Genomic DNA, 27,660 nt, shown 5'->3' on the forward strand with positions numbered 1-27,660 from the left:
ATTAAAGGGCTTGAAACACCTTTTCTTGAAACTGAGCAACATGCCGGAATAAGTGCAACACTTTTCAAGGAATAGATGATTTAAGGAATGCTTGAAAAGCATCTATAACGAACAGAGATATAATGAATGTAGCATTTATTTTTTACATTCACCCAAAACTCATTGGCTTCTCTTAGCTGGGGTGGCACCTATAGCAATGCCCTGCCTGTCGCTCTATATGTTCTCCTTTCCATGGTGAGCTTACGATAACACTTTGAGGCTGCCATCTTACAAAGGCACCTGAGGGCAAAAAAGGTAGCAGTGGTAGAACAGGTGGGAGCATTAGCCCCAATTGCTGCTTCCTTGTTTCCTATAAAACCTGGAAGGGTATGCATGCATGTGCCACATGACTGGCCACTATGGACATTCTCACTTTAGGTATATTTACCATTGCTGACATCGCTTAAAGTAGACAAAAAAGCAAGTTTTGGGAAAGCTGTAGGGGAGAGCAAGCAATCTATTATGCAAGATTGTAGGTTCTATGCTGTGGAATAATATCTGGCTCGCACGTACATGGCAGCAATGTCTACAGATTTTGAAGGTTTTCTTAACGTGTTGAAATAGTGCTTCAGTGCCTCTTTAAAAAAGCAGCTGTCCTTACATGAGAATCTCAGGTTGAAGGTGGCTGCTAGAAAAGCAATGGCAACATGCTCACCTAGTGAATCCTGTGCTTTCTGGCGCAACTGTTTGATCTTCAGCTCACCAACTTTGTAAGCACATGCCTGTAAAGAAAGTTATGACATCATTCATAAGTGAAAAAAACAAAACAAAACGGAAGCAAAAGCACAGACTAGAGAAGCTACTCTCAACTGAAGCTTAATAAAAAAAAATTGTATGTACACACACACACACACAAACACACAACATTCCACGTATGCTGCTTGGTAATTGCAAAAAAAAAAAAAAAAAAAAAACAAAGCACAACACTAAAAGCACATGGTACTGATGGCAAAAAAAGTCTGTATTGACATCATTGACACATTTCATTTTGGTTAGGGCCAAACCAAATGCGAAAGGTAATTTCTTTACATGTATGACTTAAGATACCATCACGATGCTGTTGAGAGAGATGACACATCTCACACAAAGAGTAATGCCTGGTGCTTGTGTAACGGTATTCTGATTATGTCAACAAATAATAATAATAATAATCTTTATTAATATTAATAAAATAAATAAATAAATAAATAAATAAACACAACTGAATTTGGTTTTCTTCTGGAATCATGAGGTCAGCCCTGCTCTGCAAGTTTTCTTCCCGTTTTTATAATTATTATTATCACTGAGGCTACCTTTAATTTCTGCTTGTTTATTGTCATGCCTTTTTCCTGCAGTGGACATAAAATAGGCTGATAATGATTGTCATGCATCTGGAAGTTTGCTGATATGTGCATATTTGCTCTTCCTCTGTATTAGCTTCAATAAAATATTGGAACAGCATTAACCCACAATGGACAGAGAAAGAAGTCACAACAAATGCTGAGTTGCCACTAAATTTTAGTTTGAAATTTTCGCTTGAGGTTTGGAGTTGCTCAGAAATTTCTGAAATAAGGTTTAGCTGTGAGTCAGTGTGTTGCATATTTTTCATTGTCAGTTGTGGTATGGTGCTATTCAAAGGAATAGAAAGTAGTACCCCTCTTGAGACATATGGTAGTGCGTACAGTAGAACCTCATTCATATGTTTTTGAAAAAGAAAAGTGCGAGAAAAACCATACTAATCGAAAAAACATGCAATCCGATGTGACTAAAAAATTTGACAGATTCAGCTGTAGTTGAACATCTACATAATACGAAGTGTTGCGCAAATCGTTGTGCACGAGGCACGAGACGCTGAAACGCGCCAAGCTGGTGGGGCTTGTGGCCCAAGGCATGTTTTGTTGTTTTCCTATTGCGCAGTGTTTTAAGATGGAGATGGGAAACCGAAATGAAATCGAGCTGGTGGGCGACACCGGATGCCACCGAGGCAAAATGTCACGCTCACATTGCGCTGCCTACAGCAGGGAACGGTGGCGCGTTTGGATTATCGCCTACTAAAAGCGTGCGGTATGCTACCAACAACACTACGTCCCATGCGCTGTAAAACAGATAGGTGAAGATGCTTATCGAAATAGGTTTGGTGGCGACAGGAGCGGATGCGGCGTGCGAAGAATCTGGAAGAGATTTGGTGGTACCGGAATAGGAAATAGAGTGCACGCTGGCGTTTTCACGTCAGACGGGCGGGCGGCTATATGATGTTCTCGATTGCCTGCGTCTCGCGCATTTTCTTGTTTACACGGGATCTAACAGGCGGAAAACGTGTCATAAGATTGCAGTTTGGCGATGTACCGAACGTTGGTACCGAAAAATCGTGTTTTCCGGGAATGTATGAACCGGTAAAAAATCATATATTGCATTCTCGATCGCGAACGTAGGCGCCAGGAAATCGTATGTAACGGTATCATATCAACAAGGTTCTGCTGTGCTTGTGGACTCTTTTCTGCATTCCTGTATTTATTTTTCTTAATTTCACCAGATGTACAGGAGGTGGGGTAGGGTTAACTCAGTTTCAACTTCTTTCACTTTGAAGATAAGACAGGAATTCTTTACACAGGGCTTACTTCAATATTTACGTAATACAGATCAAATGCAGTAGAGAGAACAGTTATCATGGAATAATAAGTTAATAAAGGGAAAATGAGGCATCCACCCAAACGCAGCTAATTGCTACAAAAGAAACCAATATGGGTTCCTCGAAAGAAAAAAAAAAAAGTAAGTGTATAATGTGAGAAATTTTCAATATCACAGAAGTGCCGCATCGATATTGCACTTAGTCACTCCAAGTGCAGGCTGCATGCCGCCACCAATAGCCAGGCTTAATTTTCCACTTGATGCAAGGCAGACAGATACAACTGCTGAGAAATCTTTGTACGTGAAGGGAACTACAAATTTATCTGAAAAATATGAACCCAAAAATAAATTTGAAAAGAAGAATTTAGCATAAAAATGATTTTATTGCATTTCTCGCTCCGCCAGAAGCTGGAAGGCTTAATGATGAACTTTCTGCTCGGTCTTGCATTTAAATGCAACAATATCTTCCTGAACCTTCGGTAACTCATGTATGTAGTGTTGCCAGATGTGCAGTTCGACATGCATCATCACGGTATGATGAAATGCAGAGGTCATGAGCAACCAAAGTGTGCAATGCTGGCAGTCTACAAATTCAGTCCGGAGCTTCTGATTATATGCGAGGTCTTTTGCCTATTCTAAAGGCATACTTACACGAAAGGCACTTTTGCGGGGGATATGGGTGGAGTTGAGTGACGTCAGCCGCTGCAAAAAATTCCCTGTAGATGTTCCCCCACTTACATGGGCGAGGCAACCGGGGAGGGAGATCAGTGTGAGCAGACTACTCTGGTGGCTTCTGCTCTTGGCAACATGCTTCATTTTTTTCATATTCACACTGTTGTGCGGTTCAGATGTAGTGTCTCAAAGGCATGAAAATTGTTGGACCAGCGGAAAAAATAAAGTAGCATTGTCCTTAATTTGGCCATCACAGTGGCATACATGCAACGCACCTCGCAAATGCGACAGGGCCACCAACTACAACAACAAAGTGATTGCGATACGATTGCCGCTCTCTAGAGCAGCAACTTGGTCAAGGGTCCAAGACACCAGCACAAAATTCCGCTGCTTCCTCTGCCAAGCGGAGATTGTATGTTCCATTTAGACAGAAGGTCTTCTCTACCTGGGAATGCACGGTGGCAGCGCACCATCTATGAAAACCACAGCGTTGTTGTCACGTTATGCGCACTCCCCGTGCCAACAGCTGGGATTTGACCCTCGTGTGAATACCCCTTAATAAGCAAACAAAACAAATTTGCTGCAAGCTGTTGGCTGCACACTGGCATGCCGTTTCTGATAAGCAGAGTGAAAAGTCGAGTGTGCGCGTGTAATCTCCAACTCTGTGATGCGACTGACAATGCAATATGCTAACAATTGGTAAGCTGTCACTGTCATATATGTTATACACTGTCATATATGTTATGACTAACAAATCTTGGACAAGCACTCTGAAAATTTTTTCGACATCTTGCTACTACAAATGGCATATTCAGTGATTCGAGACTTACTGTGCTTAGAATTGATTCAATCAATACTGGTCTGCTATTAGGCCTGGTGGCCATGCTGCACTAGGAATTGAAAAAAATTACTTTATCACAAGAAATGCAGCTAGTTCTATAGTTCACACCAGTGATGCTTGTAATGTGGTAAGCAAATTTTAAAAACGCGTTACATGGTGTCAGAATATTTAGCCACCATAATACATTTTGCCCAGTAGTAACACATGGTGGCTAGAGCAACAAATTTCTGATAATTGAGCGAGTCCGAAAACTAGAGTCAGTAAATCGGCCAGCTACTGTACAAGACGAGGTTTCAGTTCACACAAAGGTACATGGCCATCATTTAGCCACATAAAAGTGTATAGAACTTATTTTGGCACATGGAGCAACAATTCTGTTTTGTCCGAACTTCAATTATTTTCAGACAACACATGAGGGACGGTGGGGACAAAAATCTGCACTGAAGCTATTTAACTAGCTTTAGTAACACTTAGTACTTGCCTGTCCGGGCCAGGTGATGTAGCGGTCAATCTCGCTTTCCACTTCACCTTGGCTAGATGAAGTGTGCTCTAGTAAATACTGTACTGCTTTCTCCCTGGACCAACTGGAAATTGCAAAGCAAGTCAATGAGACCCATTTGTGTGAGTGTTCTTTGTCATGTGATAGAATGGAGTACATTCTCTTGAATATTGAAAAATGAAATCATAATTAAATGACACATTCCGCAACAGTTTTCTTGCTGGTAAGGATTATACTGTTTTCAATTATTTTTGTCAGCAAGAATTTCCGTGCAACACGACTGCTTCATGAGAGAGTAGTGCTAAATAAAGTGAAGTGTTGGTGGAAGAAAAAGTACTGCATTAATGTTTTTGTCATGAATGAACTGCTGCATAATGGTGATGAGGTTCCAAAATAAACTTTCTTTCAGTGTAGTACAGCCAATAAAGTGAAAGCTTGCCGTACAAGCTTGAAACATCCAGAAAAGCAACTAGACTTAAGGAAATATCGTAAAATAAAAACAATAATGTGGACAATACATTGAGTATTCCGAAGCAACCTTGAAGAACATGCACCAGCACGAGGGACAGGATTTTAGGAAAGTGAAGAACCTATTAAAATGCCCTTGTACTTGGTTCTTAGCTACTCTTTAAAATTCAGCTTATTATCCTTCGATCATATTGTTATCGTAGGTTATCTATTCTTCTCATACCTTTATTACTATTATTCTGAATGCATCAACTAGGTTCTACTTTACTGTCATTTTCACAATCCCACAAAGTGTGGTGACCTTTCCCATTTTGCTCATTTAGAAGCAGCCCAGATGAATGGACCTGCAAGGGGCAATGGATATATTTAAGGCCTATTTTCCTACTTAAAAAAAAAAAAAAAAGGAAGTGGCACTTGAATCTTGTACAATTTAAATGGAACATTTTACTAGTTGCGCAAAACCAATCACTTTGAAGGTCTTGTGTAAACACTGAGAAAGTGCAGCAAAATTAGCTTGCAAATTGTAGCAACATGCTCAAAAATTAGCAGCAGTGTCACTTTGCACCGTTTAAAAGTACAGGTGCCAAGAAAGGAAAGGCAGTTGGAAAGCGCTTACCCAAGTGCATGCATCCCTGTGTCAACCACAAGGCGACAGGCACGAAGCATTTCTTGGGACAGGTGTCCAAACCTGTAAATTTATGGAGTGAGCAGAGCAGCAGTTTTTAGTGATCCTGTGACAACGAAGGGCTAAAAAAATTTGCATTAAAAGATTCCACTCACTTGTCATAGAGGGTTTTGTAAACACCTAGCTCATAGCCAAGGTATTCACTGTACAAGCCCCAGCCCTGCAGGCCATAGAAAAGAGAGACTCTTATTTTTTTTTGTAGCACAGTGCTTTCTAATCTCGATTTCCGTGTTAGCCTGTCACCAAAATACTGGCCAGTAGCAATGGACTAGTTATGCATGCAGTGCTGGTTTTGTTGAAGCAAGAGCATATTCATTTGCAATTAAGTGATCAAGAATATGTAATATACTTTTGACAGCGAGTATAAGATTACGTTTTTAATAAAAAAGTTGTGAAGCACCTTGAGGTACCCTCAAGGTTCCTCAAGGATGCGAAGTTTGTGGGATCGTTTCCCACCTGTGGCAAGTTGTTTTTTTCATCTACTTTCACTTCCTATAATTTATTGTTTCTTTATTTCATTTTTTAAGCACAAGTAATTTCCCCTATGTTGTCCTCGGTGTCGGTGTTCGTTGGCTTCTTATGCTATGACTAATAAAAATCGGGCCCCTCGGTTAACCCCTTTTCTTGAGGAACCCTTGACATATAAATATAACATTATAGTCTTCTCCAAGCTTTGGATAAAACACGAAGGCGAGAAGCATGAAAGTTTAGCCGCTCACATATACAGTAAAAGAGCCCATACAGTGAGCATTACCAAGTATGGCTTTTATTTTAGCCATTAGTATATAAATTGGATGTTTACACCTATACTTTGCCCTCTAAATCTGTCTTTTAAATTTTAAACATCTTCATAGACCCCCTGTAATTAAGTTATTCATTATGTACCTTTTGTGGCATGCATAAATATCTGTTGAGCTACTTTAGCATTTTCTATAACCACGAAATGTGACAATCTACAAGTGAAGTTGTAGCCAACTGGTTGTCATTAATATTGCTCAAAATTAATTGATTTCCTTCTTAACAGGAAAGAAAGAAAAAAGAAAGAAAGAAATTCTGTCCAGAATTCCTGCTGAAATGAAACACATTTTTTTACTAGTGTCTACTGCACACAATCACATTACCATCCCTACTATGCATCCATACAGTTTCACTTTCTCCAATGAACACAAGTAGGTTACACTAATTCATCCGACCTCCTGCCCTGTAGAATCTGCCATTCCTAGATGCAGGTGTAGAAAACAGTTATTAGCTGGCAACTCACTTTTACATTGTTTGACATAATAGTTCTGTGGAATCCCACAAAGTGGAGAGAAGTAATTAATAAAGGGAAAATGCGACATCCACTCAATCATAGCAATTGCTACAAAGGAAACCTATATGGGTTCCTCAAAAGAAAAACCTTGCAGTTGAAGAAAAATCTGTCCTGGTCTGGGACTCAAACCCGGGACCGCCGCCTTTCCGGGGCAGCCACTCTACAATCTGAGCTAATCAGGTGGCTAGCACATGGCAGGGCAAAGCTGAACTCATCAAGAACTCGAAGCAAAGGCAAGAGTTTGACGTAATAGTTCTGCGGAAGCCCACAAAGTGGAGAGAAGCAATTAATGAAGGGAAAATGAGATATCCACCCAATCATAGCAATTGCTACAAAGGAAACCCATACGGGTTCCTCGAAAGAAAAGCCTTGAAGTTAAAGAAAAATTTGTCCTGGTCTGGGACTATAACCCAGAACCACTGCCTTTCCGGGGATGCCACTCTACCATCTGAGCTAATCAGGCGGCTAGCACATGGCAGGGAAAAGTTGAACTCATCAAGAACTCGAAGCAAAGGCAAGAGTTTGACGTAGTAGTTCTGCAGAAACCCGCAAGGTGGAGATAAGTAATTAATAAAGGTAATAAATGAAATAAATAAAGGTAATAAAGGTAGAAGTAATTGATAAATAAATTAACAAATAATAATTAATTAATACATAATGATAATAATGAATAAATTAGCAATAAATTATTAATAAGTAAATAAATTAATAATAAATTTATAATAATAATAAATAATAATGAATAACCCTATCACAGCAATTGCTACAAAGGAAATCCATACAGGTAAAGAAAAGCCTCGCAGTTAAAGAAAAATTCGTCCTGGTTCGGGACTCGAACCCGGGACCAATGATTTTCCGGGGCAGCAGCTCTACCATCTGAGCTAACCAGGTGGCTAGCAGATGGCAGGGCGAAGCCAAACTTATCAACAACTCGAACTAAAGGCAAGAGTTTTATGTAATAGTTCTGTGCAAACTTGCAAGGTGGAAAGAACTATTTCCGCAGAACTATTACTTCAACTCTTAATAGGTGCTAGTGAAGACGCAAGTATTTAGCATATGATACCAAATGGAAGTTTTGGAAGGGCAAATAACAGAGGTTTGTAAATTTAAATTGGGTATCTGGAATACAGCAACATGAATAGACTCATGGTAAATCTGAGAAAGCAGAATCTGTAGGAGAAGGTAACCAGGGCAGTACCACTATGATTCTGGAACTCACCTCAGCATAGGCAGTGTGGAGGGGGAAGTGCACAGGCCCATCATTGTAGCGCCGGTCTTCAATCTGGCTTCGAAAGTATGGCATGCCAGGCAGCTCCATGGCATAAGAGCCCTGTGAGCAGATTCACAACCCATAACAATATTGACTGCATAGTCAAGTGATACACACATTTGCAAGGTATGTCACTGTAGTTGCCACCCTCTCCACAGTGTCAACAACCTTTTTTGTATAAGCCATTATGTGTTAAGAGCACAAATGATTAATCATTCTGTATTATGTACTATCAAAGGCTGATGAATCAATACATGAGGCTACTAAACAAAGCTAACACTGTGACTGAAAAAAAAAAAAAAACAATATGGCTGAGGCGCACCACTTCGTGCTCGTCAGTCTTGATTGAATGCATATGCTCTGTACAGCCAAATGGCCGCATGTGATAGTGGCAGCTGCTGCACATCCAACAGTAAAACACTGATTTCTGTTGGTACTATTCATGATATAGGTTCGCAGGTAGGATCTATGCTGCCAATAAGAAATCACTTGATCCTTGCAGATTACTTGCTCAGTAACACAGCAGAGATTAGGAACATGCATGAATGAAAACTGCATAGGCACTGCTTGTAGAGCACTTTATTAATTGTAGATAAATTACATAAGGCCTGCCCTCGCTTCTCACCCATTCCACATCCTTCGAACATCATGTAACACATATTACAGCTGGAAATTTCTTTTAGATAGCCAGAAAAAGTAAAGACGACACTACAGCTTTAAAAATGCTTTGAATTGGTCATGGTGCTGAGTCAATCTGACGTATCTGCATATGAGATGCTTACGTGCACTTCATTATTGAATAAACAGCCTAAGCAAATGACAGTTACAAATTTAGTAGATACACTTTAACCTACCTGCAAATGGTGACCAGGGTTACCTTCATGCAATGCCAATGCAGCCATGAGGTACTTCGGCCTAAATGAGGACAAGTTGAAATTGAAGCCATGTACAGTGAGCACCTCTGGCCACACCAATATAAATGAGTGAAAATAATATTTGTCATTCTCTTGGTGGTACAGGTCATAAAAAATTGGTATTTGTTAATAAAATGTCATCACAGAAAGTCTTCAGAAAGTGCAGACACCAGATGAACTAAGATCAAATAGGATGCAGCTTAAAAACCATATGTAGTATTAACATGTGACCTTGTGGAATTGAAAATGCATGTGCTAGCACGTGGGTATGGCGGTGCTACAGTAGTGCATGAGCACATACTATCTACGAACTTCCACTAGGCCACTGCAGTTAGATCACATTTCTGTGCAACATCTATGTGGCAGAAGCCAGCCACAGAAGCACCTACAACCAGTGATGCTAAAATTTAGTTTACCTAGTAATTAATGTGTTGGGTATTGGTGAAAAATAAAAAAGTGGTTCTTTTCATGAGGTTACACAGAAGTTGCAGTCCTACAACACATACAATCTGCAATGTTAGAAATGATATTAAACATGGCAGTAGTTGAGCACTTACTAAAGACGAGGAAAAAAACAGGAGACACATGGACACACAGGCGCTAGTCACCACAATGAAGTTTAATTCCTTGACAGAGCCGAACAAAAGTGTGTTCGAATACACATCACCACGAGAACCTCACTGCCACTTGGGAGCAAGATGATGAGATAGAGTGTGCAAAAAAGAATTAAAATTTAGTTGCACATGCACAAAAATTTCAGTTCTTTATCGGACAATGCTAAGGAAGTATTGCTGATACAGGAACCACCATGATAGTCGATCTGCTCACTCTCAATCATTAAACAGGTGATTTCACACTTTCTGCTTCCTACTATCCCCGTTTTATCGAAGAGGGGGACACACACACAAGCATGTCAATGAATAGCTAGAAAAACATCTGAAGGCGTTTTATTGACTTTGTAGTTACGCTCCTTAAACCTTTCATTCACGCTTCGTCCGATTTTCCCAATGTAAAAACGGCTGCAGTGCAATGGTATGCAATAGATGGCTCCCTACTTGCATTCAACAAACTTATTTTTGTGCACCTTCTTACTACTTTACTTTCCCAGTTGCCCTACACAAACTACCCAGCTTGCTAGGTGCTCAGAACACAACCTGTACATTGTCTAGAGCAACTATTTTCTTTAGATTGTGCGAAACTTGATGAATATACAGAATGATGGCAACCCATTGCTTCTCAAAAGGAGGCCCAGTGTTCATGTTGGAAACGCCAAGACCAGTTTTTTTTCGTCATAGGACCCCTTCAGCGACTGATACTATAATGTCAGTTGAATAACTGGACTTTAAAGCAGTGAAACTTGCTAATTGAAGCTAGAGGGCACTAAATGGCAACACCACTTGTCAAGTGCGTTGTTAAAGCACATCTTAGTGATACTACATTTTACCAGTTTAGAATGGTTGTAATGAAATGCTAAAAGTGCTTTAGCGGTCCTGGGTGCACAACATCAACAGGTGCGGTGATGAGTGCACACTAATTTCCTGTCTAGGACACCCAATGGTTCCGTTAAGAGGCAGTTCGACGATCAGAACAAGGGAGGAAAGACAATTACGTATAACCAATACGATGTCATCACATTCTTTCTGGAAATGCTCAAAGGATCAATCTAAAAACACAATAAAATCGTCTACATATCTAAAGATTTGCATGCAATTACTAAAGGATCCAAGGCTAAGGGACAGGCCACTGTCAAACTTTGCTAGAAACAAATCGGTTAACATGGGAGCAAGACAGGAGCCAATACAGACTCCTTTCTTTTGTAACAGGGGAAGGTTATTCCATTGGATGAAGGTCGAACAAAGGTAAAGGTTAAGCATCTCTAGAAAACCACCGACGGAGACACTAGCCTCACAAGAAAATTTTACGGATCCATATTCATCAATGCATTTCTCGACACAACATAACATTTCATCATGTGGCAAGGAATAGTGCAGTTAAACCTCGATATAATGAAGTCGATAAAATTGGCAATTTGCTTTGTTATATCGAAATTTTGTTGCATGGAAATTTGACCTTTTATGCAAATAAGCAGTCGCCAATATTTTTCTTACATGGAAAAAGGTCGCAGAATTTTCCAAATTATTGGGCAATCAAAAAGAGCAAACTTGAATAAGAAAACAATTCATTTTGATAAATTTGGGAGTCGGCAACGAATAATACTGTTTTATGCCACGTATGTCGACCATCTCTTCACATCAGCAGTGCGATTAAGCAAAGCCAGCCACACTATCGCGTGCACTTCGCCCCCATGGCTGATAGCGTCGTCTGCACTACAACGACACTACCAGGAAAGGCGCAGGCAGTGGGGAGCGAATGCTTCATCTGCCTCTCACTCTAACGGGTCACCGAAACTTGAGATTAACGGGTCACCGAAACTTGAGATTACGCAACCTCCAATAATAAACGTGTGGGAAGACAGCTTACAAGGTGCCATGCCCTCTCAGCATGCGCACTCTTTGCACACGCAGCAGATTACCTCTAAAGCAGGGTGTGCGGCTGTGTATGCGCTCAGCCGCGCTTACAGCCATGTGCAGCCATGGCTGAGATGCGCGCCACCTTACCCCGTCACATGTGCTTGATTGAATTACCGCAAGCTCACTCCCCTCCCCCTCTTTGCCTTTGCTCGCGCGGGAAGGCAGCACTCATGAAGCCACCATCTTTCTTGTCTCACTCTCACGCACTTACACTCGCACCTAAAGCACACAGTGCACAGCGTGCGATAGGATATTATCGCACTTGGACTTTATAGAAACATGATGCGACTCCATTATGGCGATCACTGTTGTCATGCCGCACGCGATTTGAGAGGTGCGTTTGCAAGCAGCCGCTTGTAATTCGATCATTTGACCATCTGCATCCGCGGAAGTTTCTATTTATTGTCTCGGCATCCCTTTGTGGTGGCTGTGAAATTTCGTTATATTGAAATCACATACAAACACACTTCGTTATACTGAGGTTCTAAATGCATGGTGTTCTATAGACAAGATGTTATGAAAAGTTAAATACTTCATTATATTGAGAATTTCGTTATATTGAAGTTTGTTATGTGGAGGTTTAATTGTATTAGTCTATCACGTCAACTGAAAAGGCCTTTAGGCCAATGTCTGCATGGGCCTTTACAAGTTCAATCACTTGATCAGAATTATTTACAAGAAACGGGTCTTTGATTTCCCACCGTCTTAACATGTCATTAAGATACATCGCGACTTGCTTTTGCCAAGTGCCTTTCTCCAAAATGATGACCCTAAACGGGATCCCCTCCTTGTGCGTTTTGGCACTGTAAGATACATATAATGACATGCTTTCACAGTTTTCGATACTGTTGTGCAATTTATCAAGAGCCAGGTTGTTGCAAAGTTCCACCACGCGAGCTTTTACTTTAGGCTATGAAACCTTCCTACGCTCATTAAAGACAGCTGAAAGCCTCGTTAGACTTTCTAAAAATGTTTTAAAGTGAAGATAAAGCAAAACTGCCCTCTTTATCTATGGAAAGCACACAGAGAGAGTGATCATTAAGATGGGACGAAACACGCTTCACTGGAAGACCGTTGAAGCATGTGGGAAGCAGACTACGTGAGCCGCGTCCTTGAACTCAGACCAATGTTTGGGGTAGGCTCTAAGAGGCCAAATGCTGAGCTTCTTTCTCTTGTACGTCAAGTTTCAAAGCAAGTTCCTGAGAAGGAAACACACAAGCTAAATTCTGAGGGAGTGAATGTCCTGCATCGGTATAAGCCTCCGTCCTGCAGCCTTCCAGTGAAGCGTATTTCATCCTATCTTAATGATCACTCCCTCTTTGTCCTTTCTGCAAATAAAAAGGGCGGTTTTGCTCTATGTTCATGTAAAAGTTTTTTTAGAAAGGCTAACGAGGCTGTGTGAGCCATTTTCAATGAGCGTAGGTCAGTTTCGTTGCCTAAAGTAAAAGCTCACCCGGTGGAACTTTGGAATAACGCGGGTCTTGATAAATTGCACAAAAGTATTGAAAACTCTGAAAGCATGTCATTTGATGTATATTTCAGTGCCAAAATGCACAAAGAGGGGATCCCTTATAGGATCATGATTTCGGAGAAAGGCACATGGAAATAGCAAGTTGTGTCATATTTACCTATATGACATGTTAAGATGGTTGGAAATCAAAGACCCGTTTCTGGTAAAGAATTCTGATCAAGTGTTTGAATTTTTAAATACCCATGCAGACGTTGGCCTGAAGGCCTTTTCGGTTGCTGTGACCGACTTATACTATTCCTTGCCACATGATGAAATGTTGCATTGTGTTGAGGAATGCATTGGTGAATACAGATCCGTAAAATTTTCTTGTGAAGCTAATGTCTCCGTCGGTGGTTTTTTAGAGATGCTTAACTTTTACCTTTGTTCGACCTTCACCCAATAGAATAACATTCCTTTGTTACAAAAGAAAGGAGTCTGTATTGGCTCCTGTCTTGCTCCCGTTTTGACCAATTTGTTTCTAGCAAAGTTGGACTGCGGCCTGTCCCTTAGCCTTAGATCCTTTAGAATGCCCTTTGAGCATTTTCAGAAAGAATGTGATGACATTGTATTGGTTATACGTAATTGTCTTTCCTCCCTTGTTCTGACCGTCGAAGTGCCTCTTAACGGAACCACTGGGTTCCTAGACAGGAAATTAGTGTGCACTCATCACCTCACCTGTTGATGTTGTGTACCCAGGATCGCTAAAGCATTTTTAGCATTTCATTCCAACCATTCTAAACTGGTAAAATGTAGTATCACTAAGATGTGCTTTAACAACGCAATTGACAAGTCGTGTTGCCATTTAGTGCCATCTAGCTTCAACGAGCAAGTTGCACTGCTTTAAAGTCCGGTTATTCAACTGACATTATAGTATCAGTCGCAGAAGGGGTCCTCCGACGTAAAAAAAACCGGTCTCGGTGGTTCCAACACAAACGTTGGGCCGCCTTTTGAGAAGCGTAATGTAGCCATCATTCCGTATATTCACCAAGTTTCACAGAATCTAAAGAAAATAGTTGCTCTAGACAATGTACAGGTTGTGTTCTGAGCACCTAGCAAGCTGGGTAGTTTGTGTACGGCAACTGATCTGACTGAGAAAGCAAAGAAAAGTAGTAAAAAGATGCATAAAAATAAGTTTGTTGAATGAAAATAGGGAGCCGTCTATTGCATACCACTGCACTGCAACCATTGTTACATTGGGCAAATGGGATGGTGCGTGAATGAAAGGCTTAAGGAGCATAACTACAAAGTTAATAAAATGCCTTCAGATGTTTTTCTAGCTATTCATAGCCATGCTTGTGTGTGTAAGAATTGAGAGTGAGCAGATTGACTATCACGGTGGTTCCTGTATCAGCAATACTTCCTTAGCAATGTCAGATAAATAACTGAAATTTTCGCGCATGTGTAACTAAATTTTAATTCATGTTTGTACACTCTATCCTGTCATCTTGCTCTCCGGTGGCAACATGGTTCACGTGGTCGGTGACATGTATTCAAAGGCACTTTTGTTCGGCTCTGTCAAGGAATTAAACTTCATTGTTATGTGTAGCGCCCGCGTGTCCATGTGTCTCCATTTTTGTCCTCGTCTTTACTAAGAGCTCAACTACTGCCATTCAAGATAAACCAACAAGCCCATTTCGCATACGTGTCAGCTTTTAAACATACCTTTAAACAAAAAAACAAGGACAAAATTTAAGATGTCTCTTTCACATACTAGTTTAACAAAAAGCTTTTCACTCCACTGTGCACGACGAGGCATCTTTCTTATTTGTCTACTTTAGACCAAGAAATATTTTTATTCCTCTTTCTTCGTCATTTTGTGCATGCTGCACTGAGAAAATTAAGTGAAAGAATGAACCCAGTTGCATACAGCAGCATGACTGCCTATCAGTGCTACCAAAGCAACATTTAATATGTCTTGCCGCTTTCTGTCTGACAAATGTAATTTGATTTGATTATAGCGTACAAAGATGCACTTCAAATTCCAATAATCATTACTTTATCCTAAATTCTTGTTTAACACACTCGGTACAATTAAGCCACTGTTATGCTGCTGCACACCGTCTGCTTTTGGTCTCAATTACTATGGGTTTACTCAACACCCCCTCTAAACTTGTTAGGTGAGCACGGTGAGTGCAGCTTTTAAAAAGTGATGTTCCTCATTTCGTTTCAGTGTTTTTTTAACAGATCTTTAAGTATTGTTTAACCCTTTGTGGGTCGATTTTTTTTATTTTTGCCGATTCCAATTCTTCTGAGGGAGCTACTTCGAAAAAAATATTTGGTGTTGGTATATACGTATTGTTTATTCATGAATAACAATAAAAAAAGTAAAGAAACTTATAAGAATAAAAAATTTGACGCACTGTTATACACATAGTTCAAGGCTTAGAAAATGAGCACACAAGAATATTTCGCAACTCTCAAATGTTCCTGCTCTTACACTAATGTTTATGTACATAATGTAATCAAACTGCGTAGGTGAGCGCACTCAAGATAATTTTGTGGTAGTGTGCCCGTTAAAAAAGCAAAATGTGTGACAATCTTCTCCGAATCTTCATCTTATCAGCAACCAATGGCAATTAGTTTTCGGGCATCTCCAAAAAAGAAAGAAAGAAGAGAAAAGGAAACGCATGCAGGGCGGCATCCTTCCTATGCACACCCCTGTGAGCACTAAACGAGCGAGAAACAGGCGGTTGCCCTTTGAGCGATTAGTAACGAGATAGCCATCAGAATTGCGAGTGCAAGAAGCCGAAACTGCCCGTGGAACAAAACCCAAACCGCCGCCCACCTGCGCGCATGCCAACGCGCAAGTGGTAGTATATAGACATGCTGGAGCAAACTAGCTCTAAAACAAACCATGCAGCGAAAACCGAGAGAGGGAGGCACGAGGAAAAAATTCCCTGTATTCCCACATAGTGGCAGCACATGCTAGAAAAGAAAAAGTTAGGAAATAGGCATGATTTTTAAACGCACAGACGGCGCTGTAGATATACGGCATCGACCATTTTGGGCTTGTTCGCGGCGCCGTATATTTACGTCACTGACCCTCAAAGGGTTAACCATGTAAACCAACAGCTCACAAACATAACAGAATCAAAGTCCTCCTTAACATTATCTGCAAAGGATTAAAAAACTACTCACGATCGGGTCAGGTCGGCGGCATTGACGTAGAATATTCCAGGGCGAGAGAAATCGGGTGTGCCCTGAATGTACATGGCACATGGCCCACCAGACTTGGAGGCATCTTGAAGCTGAACTCTAGAAACAAGTAAATTAAACCAAAAGCAGAACTTCTTTTGATACTCTGTTTTTAGCTGATTGTCCTCTGTAAACATGCACATACCAGAGTACAGAAAAGTTCTCAGTCCAACCAAGAAACAAAGCCCATTGCGTCACGAAATTTTCAAACTTGTTTTAAATGTATGAAGCTGAGTGCACTTAATCACATCATTTGCAAAAATTTTAGGGCTATCTGAAGGGGTGGAAAAAAAAATATGTGGCCAATGGTAGCTGAAATATTCCTCTGCTGTATGAATCCTCACCCAAAATTATGTTAAAGATTATTGCCTCGTTTTGGCATGTAAGTTTGAGTCCTGGAAGTCTACCATCTGTCTTGATAGGAACTCTTGATTATGCATGAGGGTTTCTCTTTGAGCCAAGCAAGGAAGCTCTGTTGCCTACATTGGAGATATTCTTTTTGGAAATACTAAACTTTCGAAAGAAAAAAAAATCATAAGCTGCATGTTTGTTACTTTCAGCAGCACCATAAATTGCTGAATGGACATATATGTTGTTCCACTTGTACTCTTAATACAGCCCTGAAATGTAAGCTGCACACCTTCACTAAAGTTGTGCACCTTAAATTCGTTAAGTCTCTTATACATATTCATTGATGATTTAAAAATTATGCAGATCCCATGCACTGTGGCAATCGATGTAAGCGAAGCTTTCTGTGCTGGTTGCTTTGATTGGCGATAATTAGCGGTGATGTTGATGAGGAAAGCTTAATTTCGTCAACATTTAGTGTAACACGAAAGTGGTGAGTTGATGTTAAACGTTACCTTGCATGCACCACTGCTATTTGTCTGCGTAGTACACAGAGAACACACAGGGAGAGGTGTTTGCTTGAGGCGTTGTTGTGCACCATACTTCACAACCTTTGATGGGGTTGAGCATTGTCATTACCTCATATGGCACATTGCATCGTGGCAGAAGTATTAAACTTGAATTGGATTACGGGACTGTACATGCCAAAACCACAATCGGATTATGAGGCACGCTGCAGTGGCGATCTCTGGATTAATTTTGACACTGTGGTGTTCTTTAACGTGTCCCAAATTCTAAGTGCACGTGCATTTTCTGTTTCGGCCTCGTCAAAAGGCGGCTGTCGCGGTCAGGATCAAATCCACAACCTTGAGCAATGCCACTGCCGCAAAGCTACCGTGGCGGGCACAGAAGTGTTGATTTGATGGTCGACCGCTTCTGTAGTGTCGCCTGGACCCTGTGGTGCGCTTTATTATTAATGTGGCTTTGCTTTTGCACGCCCTGCATAATTTGTCCGCTTGACATATTTTCATGGTGTTTATTTTTCAGAAATATCAGGAATGTACCGTATCGTACCTTGAACTTAAGGTTATCCAGTTTCCCCGCAACCACTGTCGTATAGTATGTAGTAGGGTTCCCTTGCCTTCTCACGTCACTGCCCCTTGTATAGGAACTGCCTCTTCCCCTCCCGCCTCTCTACAGTTTTATATATGTCCCCTCTGGACTTGCACGTTAGTACAAAGGTAAAAGCTTGCGGGGGGTCACAGATAATTACACCTGTCAAGAGGCTAATGTGGCGACACCCAGGGAGCTCCAGAGGGCATTGTGCACATTTAACGTGGTGCGGTCCAAACGAATTTCTCGCATCTCTTTTCTTCTCTGCCATGCTCCTTCCATGTATATACACGCTCTGAACCACCCCCTGACGCAGTGTGCCAGACAGCAGCAGCCACAGCAGCAGCAGCAGCAGTGGGAAAGTCAAAGGAAGAGGCAAAGAAAGCTTCACTTTAAAAGGCTTCACAGACTACTAGAAATGCAGAGAGCTCTGTCTGCTAACCATCATATTGGGAAATGCTGCCTCAAAAAATGACACACTTACAGCTCATAAAGTTCAAATAAAGTAACAAACCTGAGAGGGGATTTTGGCACTGAAGGGAAAATAGTTAGCAGCTTTGGGTTGATTTCTTTTTCAAGCAACTGTTCATACGTCCTTACAACCTCCTCCTATAGAAAGAGAACAAATTCAGTAAGGTCAAAAAATGGCCAAACAAACCCTATGGCTAAAAGCAGTATCACATTTACATGTAAATGTCACACATTTGTACGCTATATGTAGTAAAAGGACAGGGAGAGAGGATAGCAGAGATGATAAAGGAGAATGATTTACATATTTACAACAGTGTGACTAGGTAAAAATATCCATAGTTTGCTTGTGGAGTGACATCCTCGAGACAGTTTGTCATCTGACCCCACATACCAGCACTGTTAGGTCACGTAGAGAATCCGGGTCGCAAAACCCTACTGCCCAAGGAAGTTGCACACTGTTTTATGAGCTGCCTTCTGCATGCACGGGGCACTGCGTGGCCATAATAGAGCCTTGGTGCAGCTGGCTGGCAGCCAGTGCGTGCGGTAGCAGCTCAGGAGTTCCTCCCACAGAGCCTTGAAAGCACTGCATCGCAGGAGCAAGTGTTGCTGCATAGGTTAAACAATACACTCCCATTCTAATATTTATAACATATAATATCCTAATCTGATGAAACATTTCATGCTTAAAGGGACACTAAACAGGAAGATTAGGTTAAGTTAAGCTTGATTAATAAATCACATTTCCAAATTACTGACAAAGACATGCTTACCAAGAGCAGAGGCTTATATGCATGCTCAATGTCAAAATACAGTCAATGAATGACTTTTCGGATGCCTGATTTTTCACAATTGGGACACCTTTGCTTCGACGCAATGTACCCCATACAGCCAATGTATTCGATTTTGTATTTGATGATTTTTCGGACTTGTTGACAAGACCGCAGGCATAGGCATCAACTACATTGGGGCACTGGGGCAAGCCCCCCCTGTAATGACTGACACCTGAACAATAACCAAGTTGGGGGTGCAGTAGCAAATATTAGCACAATTTACTAGGGACATTTGCAAGGTACATGATGAAAGCATGCCGCTAGCTGTAGGGATAGGTCATTGAGACCACACCCTTTTCTAGCAGCATCATAGTTGCATTGCAAGTTACGGCAATTTTCTTTGCTGAGCTGTGATCCCACTACTGTACCTCTCGCTCTTCAATCCATGTGAAGTGATCAAAAGTAGAGTCAAACAAGGGATGTCTCTAGAGCCAGCGTTTGAACAATGTGACTTGTATTTGTAAGGGCATTAACTATCAGGGCCTCTTGATGGAAACAAGTGGCCACGAAACTTCTTCCCCCTCCCCTTACACACACACACACGCAATAGGAAAATCAAATAAAGTTGACGCACGGAGGTGGTGGATGACAGAATCCAAATAATCAAATATAAGGGTGTTAGGTGTATTAGCAAGGGCAGAATGAGGGGGCGGGGGTCCTTTTGATCCTTTCAAGTGGGAGCAAAAATGGAAAATGAACTTCATGTGTGAGCACGTGTCGTTAATCCTGGAAGCCTCATTTTCCCAGTGTGCGACACTGGTGATATATAGGTGTGGCCTTTTCTTGAACCGAGTGGCTGGCAATGTAAGGAAGGAGTAGCGAATTTTCGGCTGTGCAGGCTGCCAAAGTTTGGCCAGTTGTTGGCGCAGATGGAAAAAAGCATCGTGGGCTTGCACTGGTGGCTGAAATCGATCGCAGTAGTGCAGCAAAGCACTTCATTGGGCCCAGTGTCTTCGACCCATCCTCACCCAGATTACCTTCATGAAGCCTAAAGTGGAAGAAGTGTCATGCATTCAAGTCGGATGCAGGAGCACATTGTTTACCACAGTAGTCCGTTTCCTCGGGCCCAACGTTGTCGACTGACATCACTGGATTGCCGTCAAGTAACACCGAATTGACTCGTCTGCATAAGAACTAACTAGCTGATGGATTATGTTATGGTCATTAAAGAGCTTTTTTCTTTCTTCTGTTTTCACGATTTTCCATTACTGTCATGTTCGAGGTAGCCCATTCGGCCCACTCTGCACATGGGGCGGGTAACACGGTAGCACTGTTACGACACTAATTTTGCAAGAATCGAATTAGTGCGGTGCGTAACTCATGCCTTGTGTATGTGGGAATGGCATAGCGCCTGCTGGCCTACCAGTTCCAACTGCAATATGGATTTCTGCAAGGTGTGTCCATTGTGTTTGGTGTGACATGGTGTGTGTTTGAATGCTGAGTCATGACATGGCCCATCTGCTAAGAACCTATCGAAGTCACATGGCCAGGAAGAAAGGACATTGTGTCGACAAGCTTACCTTCGGGGTTGACAGTTACAAGTTACAAGGTAGAAGAATGCACCCCTCTCTCAAGCATCATGGAAAACAGCAGTCACATGGAGCACTGATGACGTCGATCGCCCTCTGAGGGAACATTGAGAATATTATTTCTGTCTTGAGTTATCACAGCGGGGAAAGGTTTCTACACACCTGCATCAAGGGAATGACCTCTTCACTGAAAAAAGCATAAACTTGGTTCAGTGACTTGATGGCCAATGCGAAACAGTTGCGGATGCCACGTGACCGGCAGCCAATCAAAGGGAAAGCCACGCTTCTTTCCGCCTAGACCTTCATAGGCCCTGGGGTCATCTGACTGCATCCATTGTTACGTCGAGCCTACTTAAGGAGCCCACCATATATCTTATAATTCTATCTCTTCCACACTCAAACTTTCATCATGTTCTAAATAAATCATTGAAGCTTTTACAAAACGTCACCTTTGCCCAGTCGCCTGGTGTTGTGATGCCCATGGCACATTCAGCTCGGACCACTACCACTCATGTAATGTCGGACGGCAAGCCACGAGGAATGAGTATCCGGTGTCAAAATAGGGGTTGTAGAAGACTGTGTTTTTCTTTTGTATTGTTTGATTCCTTGTCTTCCCAACATATAGTTCTTTTCCCTTCTTTTCAACTTGCATAATCTATTTTGTTGAGCTCTTGTGTGCTCTTTGTTTACTGTTACGTATTTCGCTTTGTTTCTTTGCTCGCTGCCCTCTTAGAGTAGCTAGTTAGTTAAATGTGGTTTATTGGCGCAAAAGTGGCTAAGGCTATGCTGCGCCAAACACGAGGTGTTTTAAAATCCAGTTTAAGAAGGAAAAGGCTGTGTTAGTAATCTATACTTTATGTAAAAATCCTGTGTCGTCTAGAAATTTATGAACGTCAGATAGTGGGACTAGTGGATCATCACCTAAAATTAAAGCAGGGTGTAAAGGTATGTGTAGTTGATATAGGTTGTGCAAAAGGTTTTGTCTCTGTTTTTCAATGTGTGTACATGTCAGTAATATATGCATAACCGTTAGTGGTTCTTGGCATTTCTCGCATGTTGGTGTGTCTTCTTTCGTAATTAAATAATTGTGTGTGAGGTGTGAGTGCCCAATGTGTAATCGGCATAAAACTAATTCGAAGAACCATTCCTGATGATAACATGACTTCCTCTCATCAACTATGGGCTTAGTGAGATGTAGCTTGTTGTCGGCACAATGGTCCCATTCATTTTGCCATTTTGACGTTAAAGCTTTTATAATCGTACGGACGCTATCTTTATATGGAAGTGTTGTGTTTGTTATGTCTTTGTACGCTGCCATCAATGCACATCTATCAGCTGCTTCGTTACCCGGTATCCCAACATGGCTTGGAACCCAGCAGAAATGAATTGACCTCCCGTATTTGTTAAGCGCCACCATGTTTAAAATGTCTCTTCTATCAGGGGGGTTCACACTCAGGTTTCAGATGCAGAGCCTTCAGTGTGCTTAAAGAATCAGTGTATATGACTGCATTTTTGTGTTTATCAGTGATAATCTTTTTAACAACAACCCATATAGCGTATACTTCGGCCGCGAAAACAGAGGCGTGCTGTGGCAATCGAATACTTGTTTCCCAATTTTCCATTACAGCCCCCACACCCACGTGTTCTTTTGTTTTAGAGCCATAAATGTAATATTTCATGTCATTTTGATATTTGTCCTGAACAGCACGGAATTCTTGTATAAAGTGTTCTTGTGGGGTGTCTCTTTTCTTTAGATGTGTTAACGTCCAGTCAAATAACTGTGTGAAATCGTACCACGGGAGCAACCGTTGTGGTTTTTCAGCAATCTGGAGGACTTCATGAGGAATGTCATAATCCCAACAATATTGCTCATACTGCAGACAAGTGGCCTAATCGTGTTTGGTTTATTTGTATAGTGTAAGCGTGAGTTGCATTATGTGAGGATAGTGTAGCATATGTGTTGTGGTGATGACTGAATTCTGAGTACGTAAGAAAAAGTGAGTAATGCTCTGCGCTGCTGTAAGGAGGGTTCATTACACTCAATGTATAATCTTTGAATAGGTCATGTCCTATAGGCACCACTTGGCAGTCGCAGTCCAAGGTTGTGTACTGGATCAAGTCGTTGGATGTAGGACTATCTGGCTGAACCGTAAACCACGGAGCTGTAGTCTAAGAGGCTACGCATAAGAGACCGGTAAATATGTAAAAGACACGTTCGGTCAGAACCCCAGTGCTTATGAGATAAAACTTTGAGGATATTCAATGCTTTATTTGCCTTAATCTTTAGTGTTTTAATGTGGGCTAGGAAGTTTAGTTTTTTGTCAAAGATTACTCCCGAGAATTTATATTCTTGTTTTACTGGCAGAGTGACATCATTCAATTTTAAAACCGGGTCTAAGTACAATCCTCGTTTTTGCGAGAATAGCACTGTAACAGTTTTTTTAGTAGGAAAGTGGAAGCCATTTTTCTCAGCCCACTCCATTAGTTTATTTATTGTTATCTGGAGCTGCCTTTCACATGTTGGTAAGTTTGAGGTGCAGCATGCTTTTTGCAGATCATCGACGTATATGGAGTGCATAACAGAGGGGAGGATGACTTTGTTAACAGAGTTCATTTTTACTATAAAGAGTGTTGTGCTAAGTACACAACCTTGTGGCACGCCGTTTTCCTGGATAAATGTGTGCGAGAGCACAGTGCCTAGACGGATTTGGAATGTTCTGTTGGACATAAAATCAGCGAGACAGTTTAGCATTATGCCACAGATTCCTAACGCAGTGAGGTCATGTAAGATTCCAAATCTCCACGTGGTGTCATACGCATTTTCTAGATAGAAGAACACTGCCAGGCAGTGCTGTTTGTGTAAGAATGCTTCACATATTTCGCATTCAAGTTGGACGAGGTGGTCCGTCATTGAACACCCTTTTTTATACACGCATTGATGAAAATCAATAAAGTTCCGTATATCAAGTGTGAATGTTAATCACGCATTTACGACACTTTCATATGATTTCGCCAAACAGCTTGTCAGGGCAATGGGCCGAAAGCTGTTTGGGGATGTGGGGAATTTACCCGTTCTTAAGAAACAACTATTGCGTTTTTTCAACTTTTTCCAACTCAGAGTAATTAAATATTTTCTTGTTTGCATATGTAATAGCTCTGTCCACCTTCAGTCTCCGTCATTCTTCCACAACATCAACAAACGTGCACAATGCACGTGTCAATCGTCGAAATAAACAAATTTGTTTAGAACCACTCTGAGGATCAGTGTGTCGCAGGCAGAGATGGAAGCCTGTGCCATTGCAGACACTATAACCGGACAGCAGGCCCAGGGATTGTGACACTGGTTCAGAGCTCAAAGTAGCCGAGGAAAGACAGTATTCACTTTTCGTGACTGTGTTTACATGTGGCACCTTCCCCTTCGTTAGAAACAAGCTGGAACCTGTTTCAGGTGATTTGCGTAGTGCCAGTGAGTGGATCGGAGAGGACATGGCGGCAGCCTTCTTCCTCCCTCAATGCGATACGCCAGCGCCACACGAGACAACTCACCCTGTCTCAAACTACACTCCCCTACGGCATTAATGTGATTCGCCTTCCTAGTGCATTACCGTCGTTTACACAAATGCGATCGCTACGAATGTAACATGCAACTTGTATCATTCATGTAAACACCGCTAAATGAACAAGTTTGGAGTGTGGCCAAGAGTTTCTGAAGTTCTGCAGAGCTTTGCAAGGCAGACCACTTACAGGGATGTGAAAAAAAAAGGTCGTTTAATATTTTTTTGTGAGCTATTTGGCAAGACTGCAGCAGCAGCCACAGTCAGGAACGTTTGGGAAGGTTCACTAAGAATGCTTCGGTTTAAAGAAACGCTATGAGTCCGGAGCCAGTGCTAAGAATCACTGGCTCCGGACAGGCCGCCATTGGAATATGAACCTGGCAACGTTTAACGCTAGAACGTTATCTAGTGAGGCGAGTCTAGCAGTGCTATTGCAGGAATTAGAGGGCAGTAAATGGGATATAATAGGGCTCAGTGAAGTTAGGAGGCCAAAAGAAGCATATACAGTGCTAAATAGCGGGCACGTCCTGTGCTACCGGGGCTTAGCGGATAGAAGAGAACTAGGAGTCGGATTCCTGGTTAATAAGAATGTAGCTGGTAACATACAGGAATTCTATAGCATTAACGAGAGGGTGGCAGGTCTTGTTGTGAAACTTAATAAGAGGTACAAAATGAAGATTGTACAGGTCTACGCCCCTACATCCAGTCATGATGACCAGGAAGTCGAAAGCTTCTATGAAGACGTGGAATCGGCGGTGGGTAGAGTGAAAACTAAATACACTATACTAATGGGCGACTTTAATGCCAAGGTAGGCAAGAAGCAGGCTGGAGACAAGGCAGTGGGGGAATATGGCATAGGCACTAGGAATAGCAGGGGAGAGTTATTAGTAGAGTTTGCGGAACAGAATAATATGAGGATAATGAATACCTTCTTCCGCAAGCGGGATAGCCGAAAGTGGACGTGGAGGAGCCCGAACGGCGAGACTAGAAATTAAATAGACTTCATACTCTGCGCTAACCCTGGCATCATACAAGATGTGGACGTGCTCGGCAAGGTGCGCTGCAGTGACCACAGGATGGTAAGAACTCGAATTAGCCTAGACCTGAGGAGGGAACGGAAGAAACTGGTACATAAGAAGCCGATCAATGAGTTAGCGGTAAGAGGGAAAATAGAGGAATTCCAGATCAAGCTACAGAACAGGTATTCAGCTTTAACTCAGGAAGAGGACCTTAGTGTTGAAGCAATGAACGACAATCTTGTGGGCATCATTAAGGAGTGTGCAATGGAAGTCGGTGGTAACTCCGTTAGGCAGGATACCAGCAAACTATCCCAGGAGACGAAAGATCTGATCAAGAAACGCCAATGTATGAAAGCATCTAACCCTACAGCTAGAATAGAACTGGCAGAACTTTCGAAGTTAATCAACAAGCGTAAGACAGCTGACATAAGGAAGTATAATATGGATAGAATTGAACATGCTCTCAGGAACGAAGGAAGCCTAAAAACAGTGAAGAAGAAACTAGGAATTGGCAAGAATCAGATGTATGCGTTAAGAGACAAAGCCGGCAATATCATTACTAATATGGATGAGATAGTTCAAGTGGCTGAGGAGTTCTATAGAGATTTATACAGTACCAGTGGCACCCACAACGATAATGGAAGAGAAAATAGTCTAGAGGAATTCGAAATCCCGAAGGTAATGCCGGAAGAAGTAAAGAAAGCCTTAGGAGATATGCAAAGGGGGAAGGCAGCTGGGGAGGATCAGGTAACAGCAGATTTGTTGAAGGATGGTGGACAGATTGTTCTAGAGAAACTGGCCACCCTGTATACGCAATGCCTCATGACCTCGAGCGTACCGGAATCTTGGAAGAACGCTAACATAATCCTAATCCATAAGAAAGGGGACGCCAAAGACTTGAAAAATTATAGACCGATCAGCTTACTGTCTGTTGCCTACAAAGTATTTACTAAGGTAATTGCAAATAGAATCAGGAACACCTTAGACTTCTGTCAACCAAAGGACCAGGCAGGATTCCGTAAAGGCTACTCAACAATAGACCATATTCACACTATCAATCAAGTGATAGAGAAATGTGCAGAATATAAGCAACCGTTATATATAGCTTTCATTGATTACGAGAAAGCGTTTGATTCAGTCGAAACCTCAGCAGTCATGGAGGCATTACGGAATCAGGGTGTAGATGAGTCATATGTAAAAATACTGGAAGATATCTATAGTGGCTCCACAGCCACCGTAGTCCTCCATAAAGCAAGCAACAAAAAAATCCCAATAAAGAAAGGCGTCAGGCAGGGAGATACGATATCTCCAATGCTATTCACAGCGTGTTTACAGGAGGTATTCAGAGACCTGGATTGGGAAGAATTGGGGATAAAAGTTAATGGAGAATACCTTAGCAACTTGCGATTCGCTGATGACATTGCCTTGCTTAGTAACTCAGGAGGCCAATTGCAATGCATGCTCACTGACCTGGAGAGGCAAAGCAGAAGGGTGGGTCTGAAAATTAATCTGCAGAAAACTAAAGTAATGTTTAACAGTCTCGGAAGAGAACAGCCGTTTACGATAGGTAGCGAGGCACTGGTAGTGGTAAGGGAATACATCTACTTAGGGCAGGTAGTGACGGCGGATCCGGATCATGAGACGGAAATAATCAGAAGAATAAGAATGGGCTGGAGTGCGTTTGGCAGGCATTCCCAAATCATGAACAGCAGGTTGCCGTTATCCCTCAAGAGAAAAGTATATAATAGCTGTGTCTTACCAGTACTCACCTACGGGGCAGAAACCTGGAGGCTTACGAAAAGGGTTCTACTCAAATTGAGGACGACACAACGAGCTATGGAAAGAAGAATGATAGGTGTAACATTAAGGGATAAGAAAAGAGCAGATTGGGTGAGGGAACAAACGCGAGTTAATGACATCTTAGTTGAAATCAAGAAAAAGAAATGGGCATGGGCAGGACATGTAATGAGGAGGGAAGATAACCGATGGTCATTAAGGGTTACGGACTGGATCCCAAGGGAAGGGAAGCGTAGCAGGGGGCGGCAGAAAGTTAGGTGGGCGGATTAGATTAAGAAGTTTGCAGGGACGGCATTGCCACAATTAGTACATGACCGGGGTTGTTGGAGAAATATGGGAGAGGCCTTTGCCCTGCAGTGGGCGTAACCAGGCTGATGATGATGATGATGATGAGCACTTCAGCCGAGACACATACATGATATGCATAATTCTAGCAATGGACCTTTTCCACCATTC

At 41.8% G+C, this 27,660-nt stretch overlaps 1 protein-coding gene across 2 annotated transcripts in view; it reads right to left on the bottom strand.

The window, feature by feature from the left end:
- The window catches only part of LOC142584615 (uncharacterized), an 81,740-nt gene that overhangs the window by 2,243 nt on the left and 51,837 nt on the right, over nt 1–27,660 (bottom strand). For both annotated transcript variants that reach the window (XM_075694755.1, XM_075694759.1), the window contains exons 10-17: nt 18,519–18,613; nt 16,487–16,603; nt 9,248–9,308; nt 8,343–8,453; nt 5,907–5,971; nt 5,743–5,814; nt 4,641–4,743; nt 695–761 (exon numbers count right to left, since the gene is read on the bottom strand). In XM_075694755.1, the coding sequence (XP_075550870.1) occupies nt 695–761; nt 4,641–4,743; nt 5,743–5,814; nt 5,907–5,971; nt 8,343–8,453; nt 9,248–9,308; nt 16,487–16,603; nt 18,519–18,613 (691 nt within the window). The remainder of the gene's footprint in view (nt 1–694; nt 762–4,640; nt 4,744–5,742; nt 5,815–5,906; nt 5,972–8,342; nt 8,454–9,247; nt 9,309–16,486; nt 16,604–18,518; nt 18,614–27,660) is intronic.

This window comes from Dermacentor variabilis, chromosome 1 (assembly GCF_050947875.1).
Source record: "Dermacentor variabilis isolate Ectoservices chromosome 1, ASM5094787v1, whole genome shotgun sequence".
Classification (NCBI taxonomy): Eukaryota; Metazoa; Arthropoda; class Arachnida; order Ixodida; family Ixodidae; genus Dermacentor; species Dermacentor variabilis.